Source organism: Schistocerca piceifrons, chromosome 1 (assembly GCF_021461385.2).
Source record: "Schistocerca piceifrons isolate TAMUIC-IGC-003096 chromosome 1, iqSchPice1.1, whole genome shotgun sequence".
NCBI lineage: Eukaryota > Metazoa > Arthropoda > Insecta > Orthoptera > Acrididae > Schistocerca > Schistocerca piceifrons.
In genome coordinates this window covers 1,214,376,871-1,214,398,593 of record NC_060138.1, presented here as the reverse complement: position 1 = coordinate 1,214,398,593, position 21,723 = coordinate 1,214,376,871, and the positions used below count along the sequence as shown (strand labels likewise).

The 21,723-nt window shown below is 38.3% G+C and overlaps 1 protein-coding gene across 1 annotated transcript in view; it reads left to right on the top strand.

Moving 5' to 3' along the window:
• Positions 1-21,723, top strand: part of LOC124781787 — a 241,900-nt gene that overhangs the window by 110,962 nt on the left and 109,215 nt on the right. Inside the window, 2 exon segments of the mRNA XM_047253889.1 lie at positions 248-404; positions 18,130-18,286. Coding sequence (XP_047109845.1) covers positions 248-404; positions 18,130-18,286 — 314 coding nt within the window.

The following is a 21,723-nucleotide window of genomic DNA, read 5'->3' as shown; positions in this document are numbered from 1 at the left end:
GTCATTTGTAGGCAGCTTGTCTTTGCATATTCCCGAGTTACCTGTTGGCTGTCTGACACTAGTTGTGTATGTCTGAAATGCAAGATTATTAAATTATTATGGAAACAACCCAATGACACAAAAAACTGTATCTCACTGTATCCTGACAAGTGTTTGGTAGTTGTCAAATGTATTTATTGGCTCTAATGTCTCTACATATACAAACTGATGAAGTATTGCTCATTTTAAAGATCTGATATTTTTTCAGGGTATTCGCAAATGAAACAAGCCAGTTTTTAGCACCTTATGAAGCATCTGTAAAGTCACGATCCGGTTCAAACAGTCCTCCAGAAAATGGTGCCAATTCCAGAGCAGCCAACATTCCAGAGTCCCACAGGCATGTTGTCGGAGTGTCCGCTTCACATGTAAGTCGAGATGCTTAAAGTAATGCTGTAATATCATGTCACCAGCTTGCAAAGTGGGAATTTGTAGTGGTAATGTAACTTTTGAGCCTGAACAAACCAACATGTACAATCAATATTCAGTCTTTTATTAGTGTAATGATAAACATTATTTGAATACCCTCAGAAAAAAAGAAAGAAAGAAAACACACTTAAAAGATTCAAAATAACTAATGAAAATGTTTCATTTAAGTTTTGATATTTAATAGCCATGACTAATTGTGAAACGTTTGTAATTGCTGTTGTGGGAGTTGTAATGTACAAAATGTTTTGCAGTTTTGGCTTAAAGTAGTTTCATATTTAAGTGTCTCATGCTTTGGTCAAATGTTTTTTTTTTCCACATGGTTAATTTCTCCATGTACCAGGACTACTTTCATCCATGTTCTGAAGTTAATTATGTCAGTCTGTGTTTTTTTTTTTCCCCATGCTGCTTCGTTATTCAGTATTACCCTTCTTCATGTAAAGCTCACATGTTAGTTTAATGTTTCTCTCTTGTCATGCCCTTTGACAGATGATATTTGACTTAAGTTTCTGACTATTTTAGTTCTTTATTTCTTACAAGTTTACCAAAAATTAGGAATCGATGCTGATATTTCATGGCAGAAGACAGTTATTCATTTGTATTAGTGTTGACAAAATGATTGACAGTAGACTGTAGTTCATGAAAAGAGCTACCTAGCGTTAGTGAAATTATAACTTAGCTGTGGCATATGTGCTCATTCCCATTCACATCAGGCAGATGTAAGATGATGATTTGAGAGAGGCTTCCCCACTCCCTTTTACTCTGTAAAATGACTGCATAAAAAACAGACAATTTGTATGGAAAATCTAGACAGTGTCACTGATGTGTATTAAGTACAATGGATTCTTTATAGAAATTACACAAATATTTGGTGATGGTGTTGGTGCCATTGTTAATGGTATGTTTTTGCAGTTAATTAACATAATCAAAATTATCATTTCATTTTTATTTTCACAGTATTTGACATTTTTTGATACCAATGTATTAAAATATGAAGAAAGCGATACAGCAATTAAGTCTTGTAGTACAAGGTACTATAAATATTTGCTCCTGCTGTTGCATAATGTGCAAGATTTGCCGAGATGTTTTTCTTCACTATTGTAAAAATAAAGTCTATTACTGAATACTTAGGCATTAAGAAGTAGATGTAAATGAATGCCACCCGTCCAAGAGTCTGCGTTGTTGTCGTCGTCGTTGTTGTCGTTGTTGTTGTTGAGGTGGTCTTCAGTCCTGAGACTGGTTTGATGCAGCTCTCCATGCCACTCTATCCCGTGCAAGCTTCGTGATCTCCCAGTACTTACTGCAACCTACATCCTTCTGAATCTGCTTAGTGTATTCATCTCTCGGTGTCCCTCTATGACTTTTACCCTCCACGCTGCCCTCCAATGCTGAATTTGTGATCCCTTGATGCCTCAGAACATGTCCTACCAACCGGTCCCTTCTTCTTGTCAAGTCTGACAGATTAAACACTCAGCAATGTGCTGTAGTGCTCTTTTTTTTATATATAAATAGTTGATTCCTTTGCATTTTTTGTCACCTGTAATGCTACACACACAAGGGATGATGATATCAATTTTATGTTGAAAAAAATATAAAAACTAGTGGAAAAAGTGAACCAAAACAAACTGACACAAAGTTTGTTGTAAAGTGCCTAAATTTCAGTAATGATTTTGTTTATATTTCCAAGATGACATTGGGGCAATGATAATGTAATTATATTCCCCAATTATAGGTTCCCTGATTGATGCTCCTCTATAAGTACAGGACTTAATGAGTTACCAATTATTGTGAAGACTGCTATTTCCTTTAAAATGAAGGCTTTTGTGAGAAGGAACGTGCTTTCTTGTACAGATGTCCACCTGCAAAGACAAATTGATAGTAAACTGTCATCAGTGCCTAGACATCAACCTAACCTAATATAGTGGTTCTTCCCAACCTTGCTGCAAGACCCAGTTTGATTGGTCACAAAGAAGTTAAACATTCAATAGTCTACTGTTTTTCTGTTGATAGGAATCTTTAACATGTAGTGTGCGTTTGATGTAATATTATGATGCTTACAGGAAATGGGAATGTGCAGCAGACTTAATATTACGTCACGTCAGTTGTTATGATTTTCCACAGTGTCAAATGTATATTTTACAACTGCCACAAACACCTGTCAGGTCTGCAGGCTTTGTAGTTTCTGCTACATGGTAGTAATGAAGAAATTCGTTGTTTTTGTAACCTTTGTTATTGTATATTGTTTCATAGGCATTATCTGACTTTCAACGTTGAACTTCTGTGTGTTTCATGTGTTTTGTGTTGATTTTGTGTTCAAAATGTGCAGTGAAGAGGAGGAATGACTGGAGCAAATGATTTAAAAAGTCCCTGACAAGTCTGCAGATGACAACTAAATATTTGATGACAATTCAGTTCACACGTTTATCATAATATTTTTGCAGATTGTGTTATGAAGGATTTTCCTGCAGGTAAATCAGGATATCACTCCCAGCATATATTTCCAGTGAGTGCAATGTTGGGCTAGGTATATCTCCATGTTTCAACTTCTATAACACGGTATTCCATCATGAACACCAAATTTTGCTTTGTTCTTGTTTTGTGTATTTCTTTAAAAGTAAATTGGCCGTAAGAGAATTTTAAACAGAAATATCATGCTTGCTAATGGAGTTTGTATTTGAACACCAGAACTATTGCCAAAATTCTTATATTTAAAGTAAAAAGTCCAATAAATCTTTAAAAAAAAAAGTTTTGAAATTTCTACTATGTATTTGTACACTTCAAAGAAACCCTGTATTTTAGCCAGTCCACTGATAATGGGAGTACGTACAAGACAAACACCATAAGTTTTTAAGTAGTACCCAAGGAGAGCAGCCAGCCCATACTACTTTAACTGGGCTTAGAGACAACAGCACATGCTTCTGTCATCAGAATAGTTCACACCCAGGCTGCACGGACCAGTAATTTAAGGGCCGTCATGGTTTAAGTATTCATCGAGCACTGAGGCTTCAGATGAACAGAAAGCAACTAATAGACCATCAATTATTCGGTTAATTTCATTACCTATGAATTCCACATTTACACCATGCTCAACACTGTGTAATTGGGACATAATTTTGTCGCTGCTCTGGTTTGCTTGGTTTTGCACAAGGCAAGTTTTTGGAAGCAAAAGTCTCCAGATTTATCAAGGTGGTACTGCCAAGATGTAACTGCCAGAATGTTATACTGCCACTAATTTGTGAGCTGCAAGTTTCTCTCTCGCCTGTCTTGTTATATACATTCTTTTGTATACCAGCAAATTTATATTGTTGAATTATCGAGGCAGTATCTGCTGGAATTATTCTTGTGTTTATACAAGGGTGATTTGAAAAGTTATCAGAATCACCACGAGAGGTCAGTGCTAGCCCAATGAGTAGTTCATGTGATATTCATTGGACTGTTGTCTGTAAACACGTGCAACGTCAGTGATCTTGGAAGAGAGTTGTGGTGGTGATGTAGCTGTTGTTCCCGTGTAGTGGTTTGCAAAGATGGGGGAAAAAAAAAAGAAAAACAGAGATTTGAGCAGTGATTAAATCTAGCAACACCAAGGAATTTTAGGTTATACGGAGCTCCAACCAAGGGCTAATTTTGCCCGTGTTACAATAAGTTGTAAATCTTGTAATTTGTTGTAATATTTATTTATTTTATGTAATTCTGTTTCCATTGAGATATTAGTTTGTCAGGAAATAGTGACAACATAATTGAAAGCTTAATTTTGTAACACTCATAGGGTGACTATAACAACCAAGAATGGTCAAATCTTGGTCAATGAAAGTTTGTGTAAACAAGATCAGAAGGTTTGTAATTGAATACAAAGGCTGTCTAAAGTTTCTATGCACTCTTTGATCTATTAACTGAATAATACAGCTTTATCATTGAGAGGAAGTTTCAAAAACAAAAATGAAAACACTTGCTAAAATACATGTTATTGTACATTGAAAACTCTTGGAAAACACTTTTCACTTGGAGAGAATATTTTCACTTACAGATGACATTTACCTCCTACACACAAAATGGTGGATTCTGAATGGGTCTTACACAGATAGCACCCATAGCTTCCATATGTTAACTTGGTTTTTGTGACATTGCCTCTTGCTCTCTGGTTACTTGCATTCTTGAAGCATAAGTAGCACCTTGCTTTCCTAGTTGGTTCTTCAGTTGCAGAAATTTTGTTTACCTCTAATTTCTTTCCTAGGATGTCTCCCATCACGCAAATAATAGACAGCTGGAGTCCTTTCAAATCCATGGCTCGCTCTTCTACAGATGATTTCAAAAGTTTATGGCCTAATTCATGGAGATACAGTTTTCTGGCATTTGGTTTCTCTTCATTCCATTTAGGCACATTCATCTTGAACAGTATGTATGAGTTAACTGCAGCTATATGAAGTAGGCTGTAGAACATTGACAGTCGCCATCTTCTCATAACCCCTTTTGTAGAGTATGTCCGCCAACTCCACAGAAGTGTAGAAGCGGTCAGTTGTGACATTGTAGCCTGTATTCTCTATTGGCTTCACCAGTCTCTTCACAATCTCAAGAGGACCTCGTTCACTGGCAGGTCTACTGTCTTTTCCAGCATACACTTCCATTCTTATTATGTATCGTTCAGTTGCACTACAAAGCATTCTGACTAATATTCCATATTTTCCAGGTTTGTCTTTGAGGAAAACTTTGAAAGGACAACGACCTCTGAAAGGACACAACATTTCATCAATTGTATTGTCAGGTCCATTTCCGAAGTACCGTGTGAATATTCCATTCAATACTTCAAATACTCCATGCAGCAGCGCAAATTTGTCACATACACTTCTTTCTGACCTGTTGCCTTTATCATCAAAGCGAAGAATTTTCAATAGCTGACATGCTCTTGTCTTACCCATATCTCCTCTATAAGTCAATCTTCCCAATAAATTTGACAATAAATCAGATAGAGTAATATTAGTGTCCTGGTAAACTCCCATTAGAATTAAAATTCCCATCAACGCATATATTTGAGAATCGCTAACGGGGGATCATAAAAGAAGGTTGTATACCTGGAAGAATCCTGGAGATACTAAAAGGTATCAGATAGATTATATAATGGTAAGACAGAGATTTAGGAACCAGGTTTTAAATTGTAAGACATTTCCAGGGGCAGATATGGATTCTGACCACAATCTCTTGGTTATGAACTGCAGATTGAAGCTGAAGAAACTGCAAAAAGGTGGGAATTTAAGGAGATGGGACCTGGATAAACTGAAAGAACGAGAGGTTGTAGAGAGTTTCAGGGAGAGCATAAGGGAACAATTGACAGGAATGGGGGAAAGAAATACAGTAGAAGAAGAATGGGTAGCTCTGAGGGATGAAGTAGTGAAAGCAGCAGACGATCAAGTAGGTAAAAAGACGAGGGCTAATAGAAATCCTTGGGTAACAGAAGAAATATTGAATTTAATTGATGAAAGGAGAAAATATAAAAATGCAGTAAATGAAGCAGGCAAAAAGGAATACAAACGTCTCAAAAATGAGATCGACAGGAAGTGCAAAATGGCTAAGCAGGGATGGCTAGAGGACAAATGTAAGGATGTAGAGGCTTGTCTCACTAGGGGTAAGATAGATACTGCCTACAGGAAAATTAAAGAGACCTTTGGAGAGAAGAGAACCACTTGTATGAATATCAGGAGCTCAGATGGAAACCCAGTTCTAAGCAAAGAAGGGAAGGCAGAAAGGTGGAAGGAGTATATAGAGGGTTTATACAAGGGCGATGTACTTGAGGACAATATTATGGAAATGGAAGAGGATGTAGATGAAGATGAAATGGGAGATACGATACTGCGTGAAGAGTTTGACAGAGCACTGAAAGACCTAAGTCAAAACAAGGCCCCGGGAGTAGACAACATTCCATTAGAACTACTGACGGCCTTGGGAGAGCCAGTCCTGACAAAACTCTACCATCTGGTGAGCAAGATGTATGAGACAGGTGAAATACCCTCAGACTTCAAGAAGAATATAATAATTCCAATCCCAAAGAAAGCAGGTGTTGACCGATGTGAAAATTACCGAACTATCAGTTTAATAAGTCACACCTGCAAAATACTAACACGAATTCTTTACAGACGAATGGAAAAACTGGTAGAAGCGGACCTCGGGGAAGATCAGTTTGGATTCCGTAGAAATGTTGGAACATGTGAGGCAATACTAACCTTACGACTTATCTTGGAAGAAAGATTAAGAAAAGGCAAACCTACGTTTCTAGCATTTGTAGACTTAGAGAAAGCTTTTGACAATGTTGATTGGAATACTCTCTTTCACATTCTAAAGGTGGCAGGGGTAAAATACAGGGAGCGAAAGGCTATTTACAATTTGTACAGAAACCAGATAGCAGTTATGAGAGTCGAGGGGCATGAAAGGGAAGCAGTGGTTGGGAAAGGAGTGAGACAGGGTTGTAGCCTCTCCCGATGTTATTCAATCTGTATATTGAGCAAGCAGTAAAGGAAACAAAAGAAAAATTCAGAGTAGGTATTAAAATTCATGGAGAAGAAGTAAAAACTTTGAGGTTCGCCGATGACATGTAATTCTGTCAGAGACAGCAAAGGACTTAGAAGAGCAGTTGAACGGAATGGACAGTGTCTTGAAAGGAGGATATAAGATGAACATCAACAAGAGCAAAACGAGGATAATGGAATGTAGTCGAATTACGTCGGGTGATGCTGAGTGAATTAGATTAGGAAATGAGACACTTAAAGTAGTAAAGGAGTTTTGCTATTTAGGGAGTAAAATAACTGATGATGGTCGAAGTAGAGAGGATATAAAATGTAGACTGGCAATGGCAAGGAAATCGTTTCTGAAGAAGAGAAATTTGTTAACATCGAGTAAATCTGTGTCAGGAAGTCGTTTCTGAAAGTATTTGTATGGAGTGTAGCCATGTATGGAAGTGAAACATGGACGATAACTAGTATGGACAAGAAGAGAATAGAAGCTTTCGAAATGTGGTGCTACAGAAGAATGCTGAAGATAAGGTGGGTAGATCACGTAACTAATGAGGAGGTATTGAATAGGATTGGGGAGAAGAGAAGTTTGTGGCACAACTTGACTAGAAGAAGGGATTGGTTGGTAGGACATGTTTTGAGGCATCAAGGGATCACAAATTTAGCATTGGAGGGCAGCGTGGAGGGTAAAAATCGTAGAGGGAGACCAAGAGATGAATACACTAAGCAGATTCAGAAGGATGTAGGTTGCAGTAAGTACTGGGAGATGAAGAAGCTTGCACAGGATATAGTAGCATGGAGAGCTGCATCAAACCAGTCTCAGGACTGAAGACCACAACAACAACAACAGGAGATACGTTTTCTCTTTCAGCTTCTTCATTTGTATGGTCAAGTATTTTCCGTATTAATTCAGGAGTGAAATTTTTTTATATAATTCACATATGTTTGTTACTTTCCAAGCACTGGTTATTCCTTAACGTTCATGGACTATGTTACCAAAATCCCTTTTACTACGTCTCGGAGCTTCTGCGAGACACACACTGCCAGAAATTGTAACATATTTATTTGGAGCGTTACCTGCATGGCTTGTTTCTTCTTCATTGTCCTCCGCTTCTTCACTGGAATCCTTCTTTACCTCTGTATGATCTGACTCAAAATCACTTAAATCTGATAATTTGTTGTTGAGTAACAGTTCTGCAAGACCTTTTGCGTCATTCAAGCCTCTATAACTCATCCTACAAAATCTACTTTACAATAAAGGTGTTGCTCTACTGTGACAAACTGCTAATAGTAATAATGGCATGTCTAAAATCAACAATGAAAGCCAAACTCAACAATCAGACGCTCAACAAACCACTGTAAAACTCATGTTCGAGGTTGCCAACTGAATAAAAGAAAGAAAAATGTACGGGCAAATTTTGCCCATGCTTGGTGGTTGTAGGGAAGATAATAAGAATTATGGTCGCGTGGAGTACCAATCCCGGGCAAAATGTGCCCTTGGGCGTAAAATTCCTATTTTGTACTTGCAATTATAAAAATTTAATGATGGAAATGTACAGCATAGTGTATTATGAGATAACAGACAAATAGAAAAAGACCCAAAAACATAGAAGGATATTTGCCATGACATTTTTAAAAAATGAAAATGTACGGGCAATTTTTGCCCGTGCTTCGTGTTTCTAGGGTTAAGTACTTCGTAAAGAAAAGTATGAAAGCAAAGGACATTCTTGCCGTTTTCCAAAATACACTGGGTAACTCTGCTCCTTCATATTCAACTGTTGCCAAGTGGACAAATGCATTTAAATTTGGTTGGGAGAGCTTAGATGAAGGTCTGCACAGTGATTGGCCAAGGTGTGTGTCTACTCCAGAAATCATTGCAAAAGTGCACAAAATAGTCATGGAGGATTGAAAGTGCATGAAATTGCTCACACTATCCACATGTCATCTGAAAGGGTATATCACATTTTAACTGAAGAATTAGAAATGGAAAAAAATTATCTGCTAGATGGGTGCCGCAACTCTCGACTCTGGATCAAAAACGCACAGGAATGGACATAACGAAACAATGTTTGGCCTGTTTTAGGATAAACGAACAAGATTTTTTGCTCTGGTTTGTGACCACAGGTGAAACTTGGGTGCACTACTGTACCCCAGAGATAAATCAACAGTCAAAGCAATGGAAACATGCTGATTCTCCGCCACCAAAGAAAGCAAAGACTATTCCTTTGGCGAGAAAGGTCATGGCATCAGTGTTCTGGGATGCGAAGGGTATTCTGTTCATAGATTATCTCCCCACTGGGCAAACAGTTACTGGAGAATACTATGCTAACCTCCTGGACAAATTGCAACAAAAGATACGTGAAAAAAAGCCAGGTTTAACAAGGAAGAAAGTCACCTTCCATCAAGACAATGCATACCCACACACGTCATTGTCGTGGCAAAATTACACAAATTAAGGTATGAATTGTTGCCACACCCACCATATTGACCTGATATTGCTCCATCAGACTTCCATCTCATCCCAAAACTGAAAATTTTTCTTGGTGAACAAAGATTCACTTCAAACGAAGAATTGATAGCCGGAGTTGGCAACTATTTTGTAGGCCTGGAGGAAACTCATTTTTGAAGTGAAGTGGGAACAAGGCAACGGAACATAGTTGGACTAAGTGCATTAATCTGTAAGGAGACTACATTGAAAAATAAAAAAAAAGTTTCAGTGATGTAAGTAATTTTTTTTCCTTATTCCGTTCAGAGAACTTTTGAAATCATCCTCATATGTAATGATTTACGCGCACTTCACTATCTTTCCAATGTCATTGTCATTCGATCAGTGTGTTCTAATTTCTCTACATTTGAACACTATAATATATCTGTTTTTATACATCTAGTCAAATAGACCTCTTCATCTTGCCAGTAAGAGAATAAATCTGATGGTTTGGTACCAAGGTCTTTATAAGATTTCCTGTTTTTTATTGGAACTTTGCTCAGGGCAGATGACACTTTAGATACTAGACTGTCTGAACATAGGCAGCATTTTTAAAGCTTCTGATGAGTACCTTAATTTTCAATGATTGTAGATTTTATTTTTATGCTTATATCCCATAATTGATACGTACATGTAGTAATTGTGTTTTTGATGTACCTTTACCGGGAAGCAAAATTTTTAATGCTTATAGTTATGGATGTTTTTGCTAGATGCCACTGTTAATGAATGCTAGGTCCATGATCAGTTTTGTATACAAGTGTGCCTGTGACGAAGCATTACAGTATGATGATTTCAATGGGGAACAGCCTGGCAAAGAACAGTAGTTACAGCATCACGGGTGACCTGGAAGAAATAGGAGTCACAACTACACACACAAATGTTAGTTTTGTGGAGATTCTGCAGTGCTATTACCAGCCCTGGGTTCCTACTGCTGTGAGCCTTGTTAAACTGAGTTGAGGAGGCTGCTGGTGACTGAAATGAAATCTCATATGAGTGCTGTGCATGTTGCTGCGATAGAGGACTGGGGATATGCTGGACATGCTCTTCATCTGAATAGGAGATGGAAAGATTGGTTGGCTGAGCTTCTTTCTGAAAATGATTTGGGGGGGGGGGGGGGGGGCGGCAACATCACGCTAAGCACTGTGGTTACTGGTGTCAGAGAGGTACCTTCATTCAGTTAGAATTAGGATTCAGACAGTATTTCATCAAAATATTAGTGATTTCAGTCTTTCTCGGCGTATTCCACTGATGAATTCTTCTCAGATTATCAGCCGAGTGGTGCCGTCGTCTTGTTGCGACAAGACGACGCCACCACTCTGTTGATAACCTGAGAAGAATTCATCAAAATATTAGAGGTTTAAGTAATAAGGTTGAAGATCTTCATGTATGAAAAATTTAGAGAACTCTGAAAGGATCGACATCTTGTGCCAACCTTAGCCCCACATATCAACAGGAATAGAAAAGTTATGCATAACCCACCATGATTTAGCAACAATGTTTGAAAATGTTGAGAAAGCAAAGGCATTTGCACTCGCATTTCAAAAGAGAATTCACAAATGACGACAGACAAAGGTTAGTAAAGATTCTTGTGTCTGTTAAAAGATCTAAACCATAAAACTTCCACTGTCATACCTTGGCAAAAGATCTGGCTAATAACCTTAGAAAACTCTGATCCTTTGCAGAATCACTATGTAGGTCTAAGCCTTCCATCCAGTCACTTGTTTACCAGTCTGGTGTGCCATTAGAAGACAGCAAAATGAAAGCCGAAGTTTTAAATTTTTCATTTAAGATATTGTTCACGCAGGAGAATTGTACACACACATCTTTGTTTTGACAGTTGCACGGAGTCCCCATTTGGACAACATAATGATTAGGATTCCTGGCATAAAGAAACAACGTAAGAGTTGAAAAGAAATAAGTCGCCAGTCTGGCTGGAAACCCAATTCAGTTTTATAAAGAATACTCTGCAGCATTGGTAAAAAAACTCAGGACTATGAGTTGGCACTGTTTTAGACAGCATCACATGTTTGAATCTTAGCTTGTCGTTTTCTCACGTGACATAATGTGAACTATGGATGAAGGACTACAGGGAGAATTTGTATTTGTAGATTTCCGAAAAGCATTTGACGCAGTGCCCCAGAGCAAACGGCTAATGAAGGTGTGAGCATATGGAATAGGTTCCACAGGTACGCGAGTGGCTCAAAGACTTTTTAAGTAATAGAATCCCGTATGTTGTTCTCTATGGCGAGTGTTCATCAGAGACAAGGTTATTGTCAAGAATACCCCAGGGGAATGTGATAGGACCGCTATTATTTTTCATGAGGCCTGTTCAAAAAATTCTGGAGCTTTGTCCACAAAATTTTTCTACACTTACCTTCCTCACAGGTGTTGTAACATGTCCCAACAGTACCGTTGATTAACAATTTGTCGTTGTGGCGAGAATTTATGATGAACTAATCCTTCAAAGTCAAAGGAAACTATCACCGTGGCTTTGACATTTGACATGACCTGATGAGCTCGTTTTGGTCTTGGAGAACCTTTCCTTACCCAATGTGAAGATTGAACTTTGGTCTCAGCATCGTAACAATAGACCCACATCCCATCATCACTTATGATTCTCTTTAGGAATGTCTCGTTCTCATTTGCATGATCCAAAAGCTCTTCACAGATTCCAAGGCGAAGGTCTACTGTTCTTTATTCATGAGCTGTGGGACGCGAACTTGATGGCAACACAATGCAGTTCAAGATGCTGTGTCAACATTTCATGACATGATCCAAGTGAAATGTTACTTTGTTGTGGAATCTCTCAAAGAGTCAGTCTTCGATTGGCACACACAATTTCGTTGATATTCCTAACATGAGTGTCGTTGGTAGATGTCGAATGATGTCTTGAACGAAGGTCATATTTAATTTTCGTCTGGCCTTTTTTAAACCATGTGAACCATTTGTAACACTGAGTACGACTTAAGCACTCATCACCGTTGGCTTATTGCATCATTTGGTGTGTCTGTGTAAAGGTTTACTTGAGCCTAAAGCAAAATTTAATGCAGATGCATTGCTCCTTTAACTCTGCCATCTCAAAATTTGCTACCTGTGCAACTCAGCATTCTACTTAACACAGCACTGAACAATAACTAACAGACCTACAACAGTGAAACTTCACAGTTACACATTAAACACAGGTGTGTGCAGGGATGCCAACCGTATTTCACTCCAACTCACTATTGGCGCAAAATATGAATTTTCCAGAATTTTTTGAATAGACCTCACATATACATAAATTATGTGGTGGACAGGTTGGGCAGCAGTCTGAGGTTGTTTACTGATGATGCCGTGGTGTGTAGGAAGGTGTTGAAGTTCAGTAACTGTAGGATGATACAAGGTGACTCAGAAAAAATTTCTTGTTCATGTAATGAGTGGCAACTAGCTCTAAATGTAGAAAAAACATGAATTAATATGAATGTGTTAGTAAAACAAACCTGTAATTTTAGGGTCGGTATTAGTGATGTCCATCAGAGGACATATCAAACAGGACAGATACCACCCAAATATGTACTGAGGTGACAAAAGTCATGGGATAGCAATGTGCACATATGCATTTGGCGGTAGTGCTATGCACCTAAGATAAAAAGGGTAGAGCATTGGCGAGCTGTCATTTGTACTCAGGTGAATCGTGTGAAAAGGTGTCCGACATTATTAATGACCATCCGACTAGGATTAACAGGCTTTGAATATGGAACGATAGTTGTAGCTAGATGCGTGGGACATTCCGTTTCGGATATCGTTAGGGAATTCAATATGCCAAGATTCACAGTGTCAAGAGTGTGCCTAGAACATCAAATCTCAGGCATTACCTCTCACTGCGCATAATGTAGTGGCCAGCAGCCTTCTCTTAAATACCGAGAGCAGCGGCATTTGTGTAGAGTTGTCAGTGCTGACAGACAATAAAATACTGTTTGAAATAACCACAGAAATCATTCTGGGATGTACAATGAATGTACGCATTACGATAGTATGTTGAAATTTGACGTTAGTGGGCTACGGCAGCAGCCAGCCAATGTGAGTGTACATGGCCAATGCAAGTATGCCTGCAGCACCTCTCATGGGATTGTGACCATACCGGTTGGACCCTAGATAACTGGAAAACCTCGCCCTGGTCAGTTGAGTCCCTGTTTCAGTTAGTAAGAGCTGACGGTAGGGTTAAAGTATGGTGCAGACCCCACAAAGCCTTGGACCCTGGTTGTCCACAAGACACTGTGCAAGCTGGTGGTGGCTCCGTAATGGTGTGGGCTGTTGTCACATGGAATTGATTGGGTCTTCAGTTATGTTTGGCTACTTGCAGCCATTCATGGACTTCATATTCCCAAGTAACAAAGGAATTTTTTATGCATAACAATGCGCTGTGCCACTGGGCGACATTTGTTTGTGACTGGTTTGATTAACATTGTGGACAAATCTATCGAATGATTTGACCCCTCAGATTACCCAACATGAATCTTACCGAACATTTATGGGATGTAATCGAGAGGTCAGTTCATGCACAGAATCCTACGCTGGCTACACTTCCATAATCATGGATGGTTGTAGAGGCAGCATGGGTCTGTATTTCTGTAGGGGACTTCCAATGACTTGGTGAGTCCATGCCACACAGAGTAGCTGCACTGTTCCAGGTGAAAAAAGGTCTGATGTGGTATAAGTGGTATCACGTGACTTTTAACACCTCCCTGTATACATTTCTGCAAGAGTGTGATGGCTCCTTGACATTTGTCTTTGTGCGGATGCACTAATATCATCCGAATTCATTGTTGTTGTTGTGGTGGTCTTCAGTCCTGAGACTGGTTTGATGCAGCTCTACATGCTACTCTATCCTGTGCAAGATTCTTCTCCCAGTACCTACTGCAACCTACATCCTTCTGAATCTGTTTAGTGTATTTATCTCTTGGTCTCCTTCTACGATTTTTATCCTCCACACTGCCCTCCAATACTAAATTTGTGATCCCTTGATGCCTCGGAACATGTCCTACCAACTGATCCCTTCTTCTAGTAAAGTTGTGCCGCAATCTTCTCTTTTCCCCCATCCTATTCAATACCTCCTCATTAGTTATGTGATCTACCCATCTAATCTTCCGAATTCATATGGGGGATCAATAATTTGCAAGTAAGGGGTTAGTGGACGAGGGACACTGCATTGCAGCATACAATGAGTTGTAAATTTCAGTTGGTCAGGGGCCACGTGCCGAATGACCAAAGCGGTTAACGCAGCTGCTCATGTGAACTATAAATTTGGGTTTGAGACATAGCCGTCACAAATTTTCAACTTTCACTGTTGCATTACTACACTGCCCTGTCCAGCTGGAAGTCATGAATTCCCAACCATCCCTTCTGTTTATTTCCCCATGCTCTATTCCGTATAAATGTATATATATCCTCACTGAGAATTTTTGAACTGCTTATGAGGAATTTGGTTTCCTTAATATGCAATCTGTCAGACAGCAGCAAACAGTTAATAACCTGTGGTGGCTTCAGTGTAGAGTTTCTAAGGTATTCTGATAGCAAAAATTATCTGGAAACCTTATTTGGATCCTACAACTTCATCTCAGTTATTAACTTCCCAACAAGGATGGATAAAAGCAGTAGGACCCTAATTAATAATGTTTTCTTTGGAGAAACTCAAAGCAAGAAAATAACTGTTAATACAGGAACAGGGGGTGTCTCTGATCATAATGCACAGTTAGTTGTCATAAATAGGATAGATAGTGCCTTACAGTATTGATACTCTTCAGTGGAAATCAGGTAGAATAACTAATAGCTCCGGTAATAATGTTTTCAGAATAATTTACAAGAGATGACCTGGAATGAAACTTATAATGAGCCAAACGCTTACATAAAATTTAATCTGTTCCATGATAATTTGAAATCATTTTTTGAACACAGCTTTCCACATAAGCTTATCAGAAAGGACATTAAACAGCCGTATAAAAGAAAAATCTTTAGAAGGATTAAAGTTTCTTGTGAATGGGAGAAGGAAACGTATCTGTTGGGAAGAACCAGAAGAGGTCTTGCAGTAGTTGCACACTACAAAAACTACTCAAAGTTGCTAAGAAAAGTTATTAAAAAAATCAAGAAACATGCACAGGATGTCTGACACCAGTAATTTCGATAATAAGATTAAGGCTGTAATATGGAATGTGGTGAAACGAGAGACAGGACAACCAGCCGCACAACTGGATAACATTACTATTTAATTGAATGGAAGGTCTGTAAATGATGAGTCACAGATATATTTAATAATCATTTCTCAAATAAGGTAGAAAGTATAGAGACAAATGGTTAAAAAAGAAATCAAGGTAGTATACTGGAAAAAGATACTCTCAAAAAATTTAATCATATGTATGTATCACAAACTTCTCCTTCTGAAATTAAAAAAAATTATATATTCCCTCAAAAATAAAGGTTTATCTGTATTTGAAGGTGTTTCCAATAGAGTACTAAAAATCTGTTTCCAAATAATAGCCCCAGACATATCTAAAATATGTATTGTGCCACTAACTCGAGACTTTTCCAGGGAGACTGAAATATGCCTTTGTTAAACCCATCTTTAAGAAAGGTAATAGAAGAGATATCAATAACTACTGACCTGTTTCACTCCCTTACTTCATTTTTCAAAATTTTTGAGGAGATGATATATCTCGCCTGAGCAACAATAGTATCCTCAGCAAACCACAGTTTGAATTTTAGAAGAGTTGCTCTACAGAAAATGCAATTTTACAGTTCACTCACCAGATTTTACAAGCATTAAATGACAAAATAGCACTCGTTGGTATTTCCTGTGACCTATGTAAGTAACTTGACTATGTGGATCACAATATTTGAAATAAACAAGAGTTTTTTCATGGGATTGGTGGTATAGCTGACTAATGGATATATCATACATAACTAAAAGAATGCAGGAAGTTGTGCTAAGTAATTCAACCAGTGTAGTCCACAGACATTATGCTGACTGGTAATAAATCACGTATGGGGTTCACAAAGGCTTAATCTTCAATCCACTATTGTTCCTCATATATGTACGCAATCTTCTGTCTAATATACAACAGGCAGGATTAGTTCTTTTTTGCGTATGACTCAAGTATTGTAATGGTAATCAGTGTTCTTAAAAGCATAGTTGAATGGTTTTCTGCTAATGATGTTGCCCTCAATTTTTTAAAAAACAAACCACAGCATATTCACTTCTGCACATCTAGGGGTACTACACCAGTGATAAAAATCATGCGTAGTAAGAAAATAATACATAACATGGAAACTTCAAAACTCTTAGGTCTCCATGTTGATGAGAATTTCAATTTGAAAAAACACATTTTGGAACTCCAACAACAATTTAGTGAAGCCACATTTGCACTTAGAACCATTGCAGATCTCGAGGAGAGACATATCCGTAAGTTGACATTTTGCATATTTTCATTTATTGATGATGTATGGAATAATGTTCTGGGGTTACTCATCTTTCAAAAAGAAAGTCTTTATTGCTCAAAAACATGCTATAAGAATAATATGTGGAGCTCACTCACAATTATGTTGCAGATATCTATTTAAGGAGTTTGACATGCTGATTACTGCTCCACATGATATTTATTACCTCAGGAAGTTTGTTGTAAATAATTCACTGCAGTTCGAAAGTAACAGTGATGTATGTAATTACAATACCAGAAGTCTTTACTCCACATTAAGGTTGTCTTTACCAGAAAAAGAGTGGTACAATGCTGTAACTAAAATGTTTGATAACTTACCCAGTGATATAAAATGTCTCACAGAAAAAAGAGTCTATTTTAAAACAAATTGAAAAGTTTCTGCTTGACAATTCCTTGCATTCCCTAGTTTAATTAATGTTATTGTAATGTGTAAAAGTTGGTGGGTAGGAATAACAAGATCACATCTGTATATTTTTAATAATAATAATAATAATAATAAATTATTATTATTAAAATAACTAACAAATGTTCAGCATGTAATCATGTTTACAAGTTAATATATGATGTTAATGTAAAGAGACTTGTTCCACATAATTATGATTTGTTGTGCTAATGGTCCATGGAACATGAAACTCACTCACTGTATATCAAGAGTTTGTGAGTGCCATATGTGTGACCTGCAGATGGCTGAAATGGACAATCATATCATGCGGTGACTGTTGCTGTTTAATAAAGTCTCAGAAAAAGTAAACTTCGCCAAAAATTAAATTCCCTAACAGTAGCAAAAGGTCCTTTATGCTGGTAGGTGGATGGCTGGCAACTTGGCAATGAACAGGAATGTGTGCCTGTAGACATTACTTAGACACACACACACACACACACACACACACACACACACACACACACACACGTCACAGTGTCGTTGTTTCATGTAAGGTGCAGGAGTTGCCACTATAGACATTAACAGACTGATGAACCTCCTTACATTTTTGAATACCTACACATTATAGTGAATTATGTATTTGAAATGTGAAATGATTAAAGGTAAACTTGCAGAAACCATAGTTGGAACTAGTAGAGTTCTCAGAACTGATAATGATTTGTTGTGGATATGCTAACACTTTTTTATTCTTAGATATGTTGAATACATTTGCCTACTTTTGTAAGCAGTAATTTGTCATTGTGTTACCGGTAAGTGATTTTCTTTTCTTTCTAGGGAGAACTTGCCAATACTCTTACCCATGGTGGTAGATCACTGTCAGCAGACATTGCTGACTGGAATCCCTTTGAAGATCCTGCACCTTTCAATCAGCTCACAGAAGATCATATATTTGGCGCAGAATTTGACAAAATCAGAAGAGGATCGCAGAGTAGTACGTTTCCTACTTTTTTGTTGTGTGCTAGTCTTGCAAGGTATAAATTATTTCTATGCAATGATTTCTCATTGTGCCAATACTGTCGATAAGTTTGATTTGGGGAAAATGTTTGTTTATTTAAGAGAACTAGGGCAAATTTAGACAAACAACATATTTCAGTCAAAGTAACATGAATAACATTTTGTTTGCTGCAGAGTAACAAGCAAAAAAAGGTCAGAAGGAACATTAAACAACGCATGAGGAACAGGATACCACTAGATAGATAACATTCATTACTTCACAAACTGTATTTTATCTATAGCAGACGTGTAAGCAGATTCTCAAAAAGAAAAAGAAAAAGAAAATTTTAAAAAAATTAGTTATTGAAATATGCAGTTGCTGACTCTTAAAGTTAAGACAAATAATAGAGCTCAGTCAGAGATAGCCAGGATTCTCTCTGTGGACTATTGTGACACGATTGTTTTCCACAGTTCCCCTTCCCCGTTCCTATGCCCATGTACAGCTACTTCCAAATAATATTAAGTTGTAACTGTTCGCCAAAAGGAAAATGGAATCCTCCTGTTAACATAAGGAGAAGTGAACCCTCTTTAGAGATTGAAAATTTATGTGGGACTAGGACTATAACAAAATATGTGTGTCTGCTTTATATGTATTGTCTTCCACTACCAAGCCCACCTGTGCATTGTTGATGGGCAGACTAAATCTTAAAAATCATTAGACCTGAGAACATTTGCAAACATGAAACAGGCACTGACAGATACAGAGTCCAAGACTAAATTTAATCTTAGATCCTTTCAGAATCAAAATAGGAATATGACAAGGAGATAGACTGCCTCTGTAACTTTTCAACTGTGTGCTGGAGAAAGTGATACAAGAATGGCACAAACAAAAACCAGTCCTCAAAATTGACCACTCACTCACTTTAGACAGGGGCGAGTTATCTATAAATTGCCTACAATTTGCACGCAGTTAAGCAATATTAACTCATGGCAGTTCATCAGCCCAAAAGCAGATTGAACACATGAATGAAACTGCAGAAAAAGTTGGTCTCCACATATCTTTTGAAAAGGCAGAGTACATGATTTGCAACAAATGAGCACCAAAATTCATAGACAAAATCAAACAATGACCAAAATTTAAATATCTTGGTGAAATCATTCAGGAAAATGGAATCAAAACTGCATACCAACTTACCCAAAATATCTACAATAAGAAATGTACTCCAAACATTCAAAACTAAGACATTACAGTGCAGTAATTAAACCAGAATGCCTCTGTGCATCAGAAACATTAATTTTGAAGAGGGAAACAGACATTGACAACACTGAGGAGAAGTCACACAAATTCATAAGAAAATTTGAAGATTCAAAACTTGTAGACAAGCAGTATTGCCTTAGAACGATTAGGAAATTCGAAAACTTTCACCGTGTCATTTGAAAATGCAGGTTAAGATTGTACGGACACATTAAAAGAGTTAACCTAGACAAACATACGAAACAAATAGTCTATTTTTGTGACAGCACCAGTGAAGCAAAAACTGACACGATGAAAAGGGATGGCGAGATCAAAACTTGATTTGAAATTGGCAGCAGTTACTTCAGAAAATGTCTAGAACTACAAAATATTCAGGTCCAGATATCACAAATGGCAAGCTGATTAAGAGGAAATAACCAAAGTAGTAGACTGGAACAACATGAACTGAAGAGAGAAAGCCAGCCCACAGGAAGAGAATGAGACAAATTGGCACACAGACGAGGGTATACTCCCAAATCTAAGTGCTTATTCACAAATAATAAATAACTAGTGGTACAGGTGCTTTATGACAACAGACTAAACCTATCTTTTATTGGACCCTATTTTTTATCGGGTTGGAAATACCTGTGACTGGACCGTGTTGGAAGGCAGTGGACGGATGTATGGTGACAGATCTTGCAGCTGGTCTGACCGTCAGGGAATGACCTGTGGAGTGCAGGGTTGAAGTAGGAGTGGAATAGGAATGGACAGGGCTATTAAGTAGATTGGGTGAGCCGCAGAAAACTACTTTGGGGGCTGTGCGTAGGATATCTCTCATCTTGGGGCACAATGAGAGATGATCAAAGCCCTTGTGGAGGATATGGTTGAACTTTTCTGGGCCAGCTTGATACTGGGTGATCAGAGTAGTGGTGGTCAGTGGCTGTTTACGGCTGTGCTGGCATCATAGGTGCAGGTGCCATGAGGGATTTGTTTATGGGTGAGCTAGATATGGTATTGTCTGTCAGTAAAGCTTCTGATGACGATGTCGGTATATTTCGACGACTCCTGCTTCCCACTGCAGATCGGCATCTACAGATGGTGAGGCTGTAAGGAAGAGGCTTTTAGACATAAAACAGATGGCAGCTGTCAAAGTGGAGGTACTATTGTTCATTGATGTACTCGATATGGACAGACGTATTTTGAAGCCATCTGAGAGGTGGAGGTCGACACATAGGAAGGTGGCTCCGTGAGATAGAAAGGACCAGGTGAAGTGGATCTGAGAATAGGTGTGGAAGTTAAGGTGCAAAGAACAAAAGTTGTCCTTGCCGTGTATCCGGATTGTGAATATGTCATCAGTGAATCTGGAACATGCGAGAGGTTTTAGGTGTTGACTTGTTAGGAAGAATATCTCCAAATGACCCATAAGTAAGTTGACATAGGATGGTGCCATGTGAATACCTAAGGCAGGACCACAGATTTGTTAGTAAATTTGGCCTTCAAATATGAAATAATTATGGTTGGATGGGATGATTTAAGGAAGAAGTAGTGCTTTTAGTATTAGGACGACGTCCAGAAATGTGTTCCGTGGCCACAAGACCGTGGGCATGGGGACTGTTGGCAAACAAAGATGCTGTATCCTTACTGATCAACAAGGAGCCTGGTGGTAATGGAGCAGGAACTGTGGGGTCGCAGTGAAGGAAGTGAGCAATGTGTTGAATATATGATGGGAGGTTGCGGACAATAGTTTGGAGGTGTTTGTCAGCAAAGGCAGAGGCTCATTCTGTTCGAGCATTTTACCAGCCACAATGGGAAGACCAATAGGGAGATCAGTGGGATTGGGTTTGTGAAGTTTGGGGACTAGGTAAAAGATAGGAAATGGGGGAGGTTGCTCGCGTGAGGAAGGAGATGGATTCGGAAGACAGGTTTTGGGATGGACCAAAGTCCATGAGGAGATGCTTGAGATCATGTCAAACTACTGGGATGTGCCTGTGCTGTGTTCTCAGTGTGTTTGGGTGTCTGTGAGTTACATATGTGATTGTGTGTATTTTTTTCTAGAAAAACAGCTAGTGCTCGAAAGCTAGTATGAATGCTGTTTCCTGTTGTGTGTTTCTGCGTAGCACTCATTCATCTGCCATAAGTGAGTGGTTGCCTTTTGCTTCTTTTATGTACTGCTATAAGTCACGGCTGCAAAATACTAACCC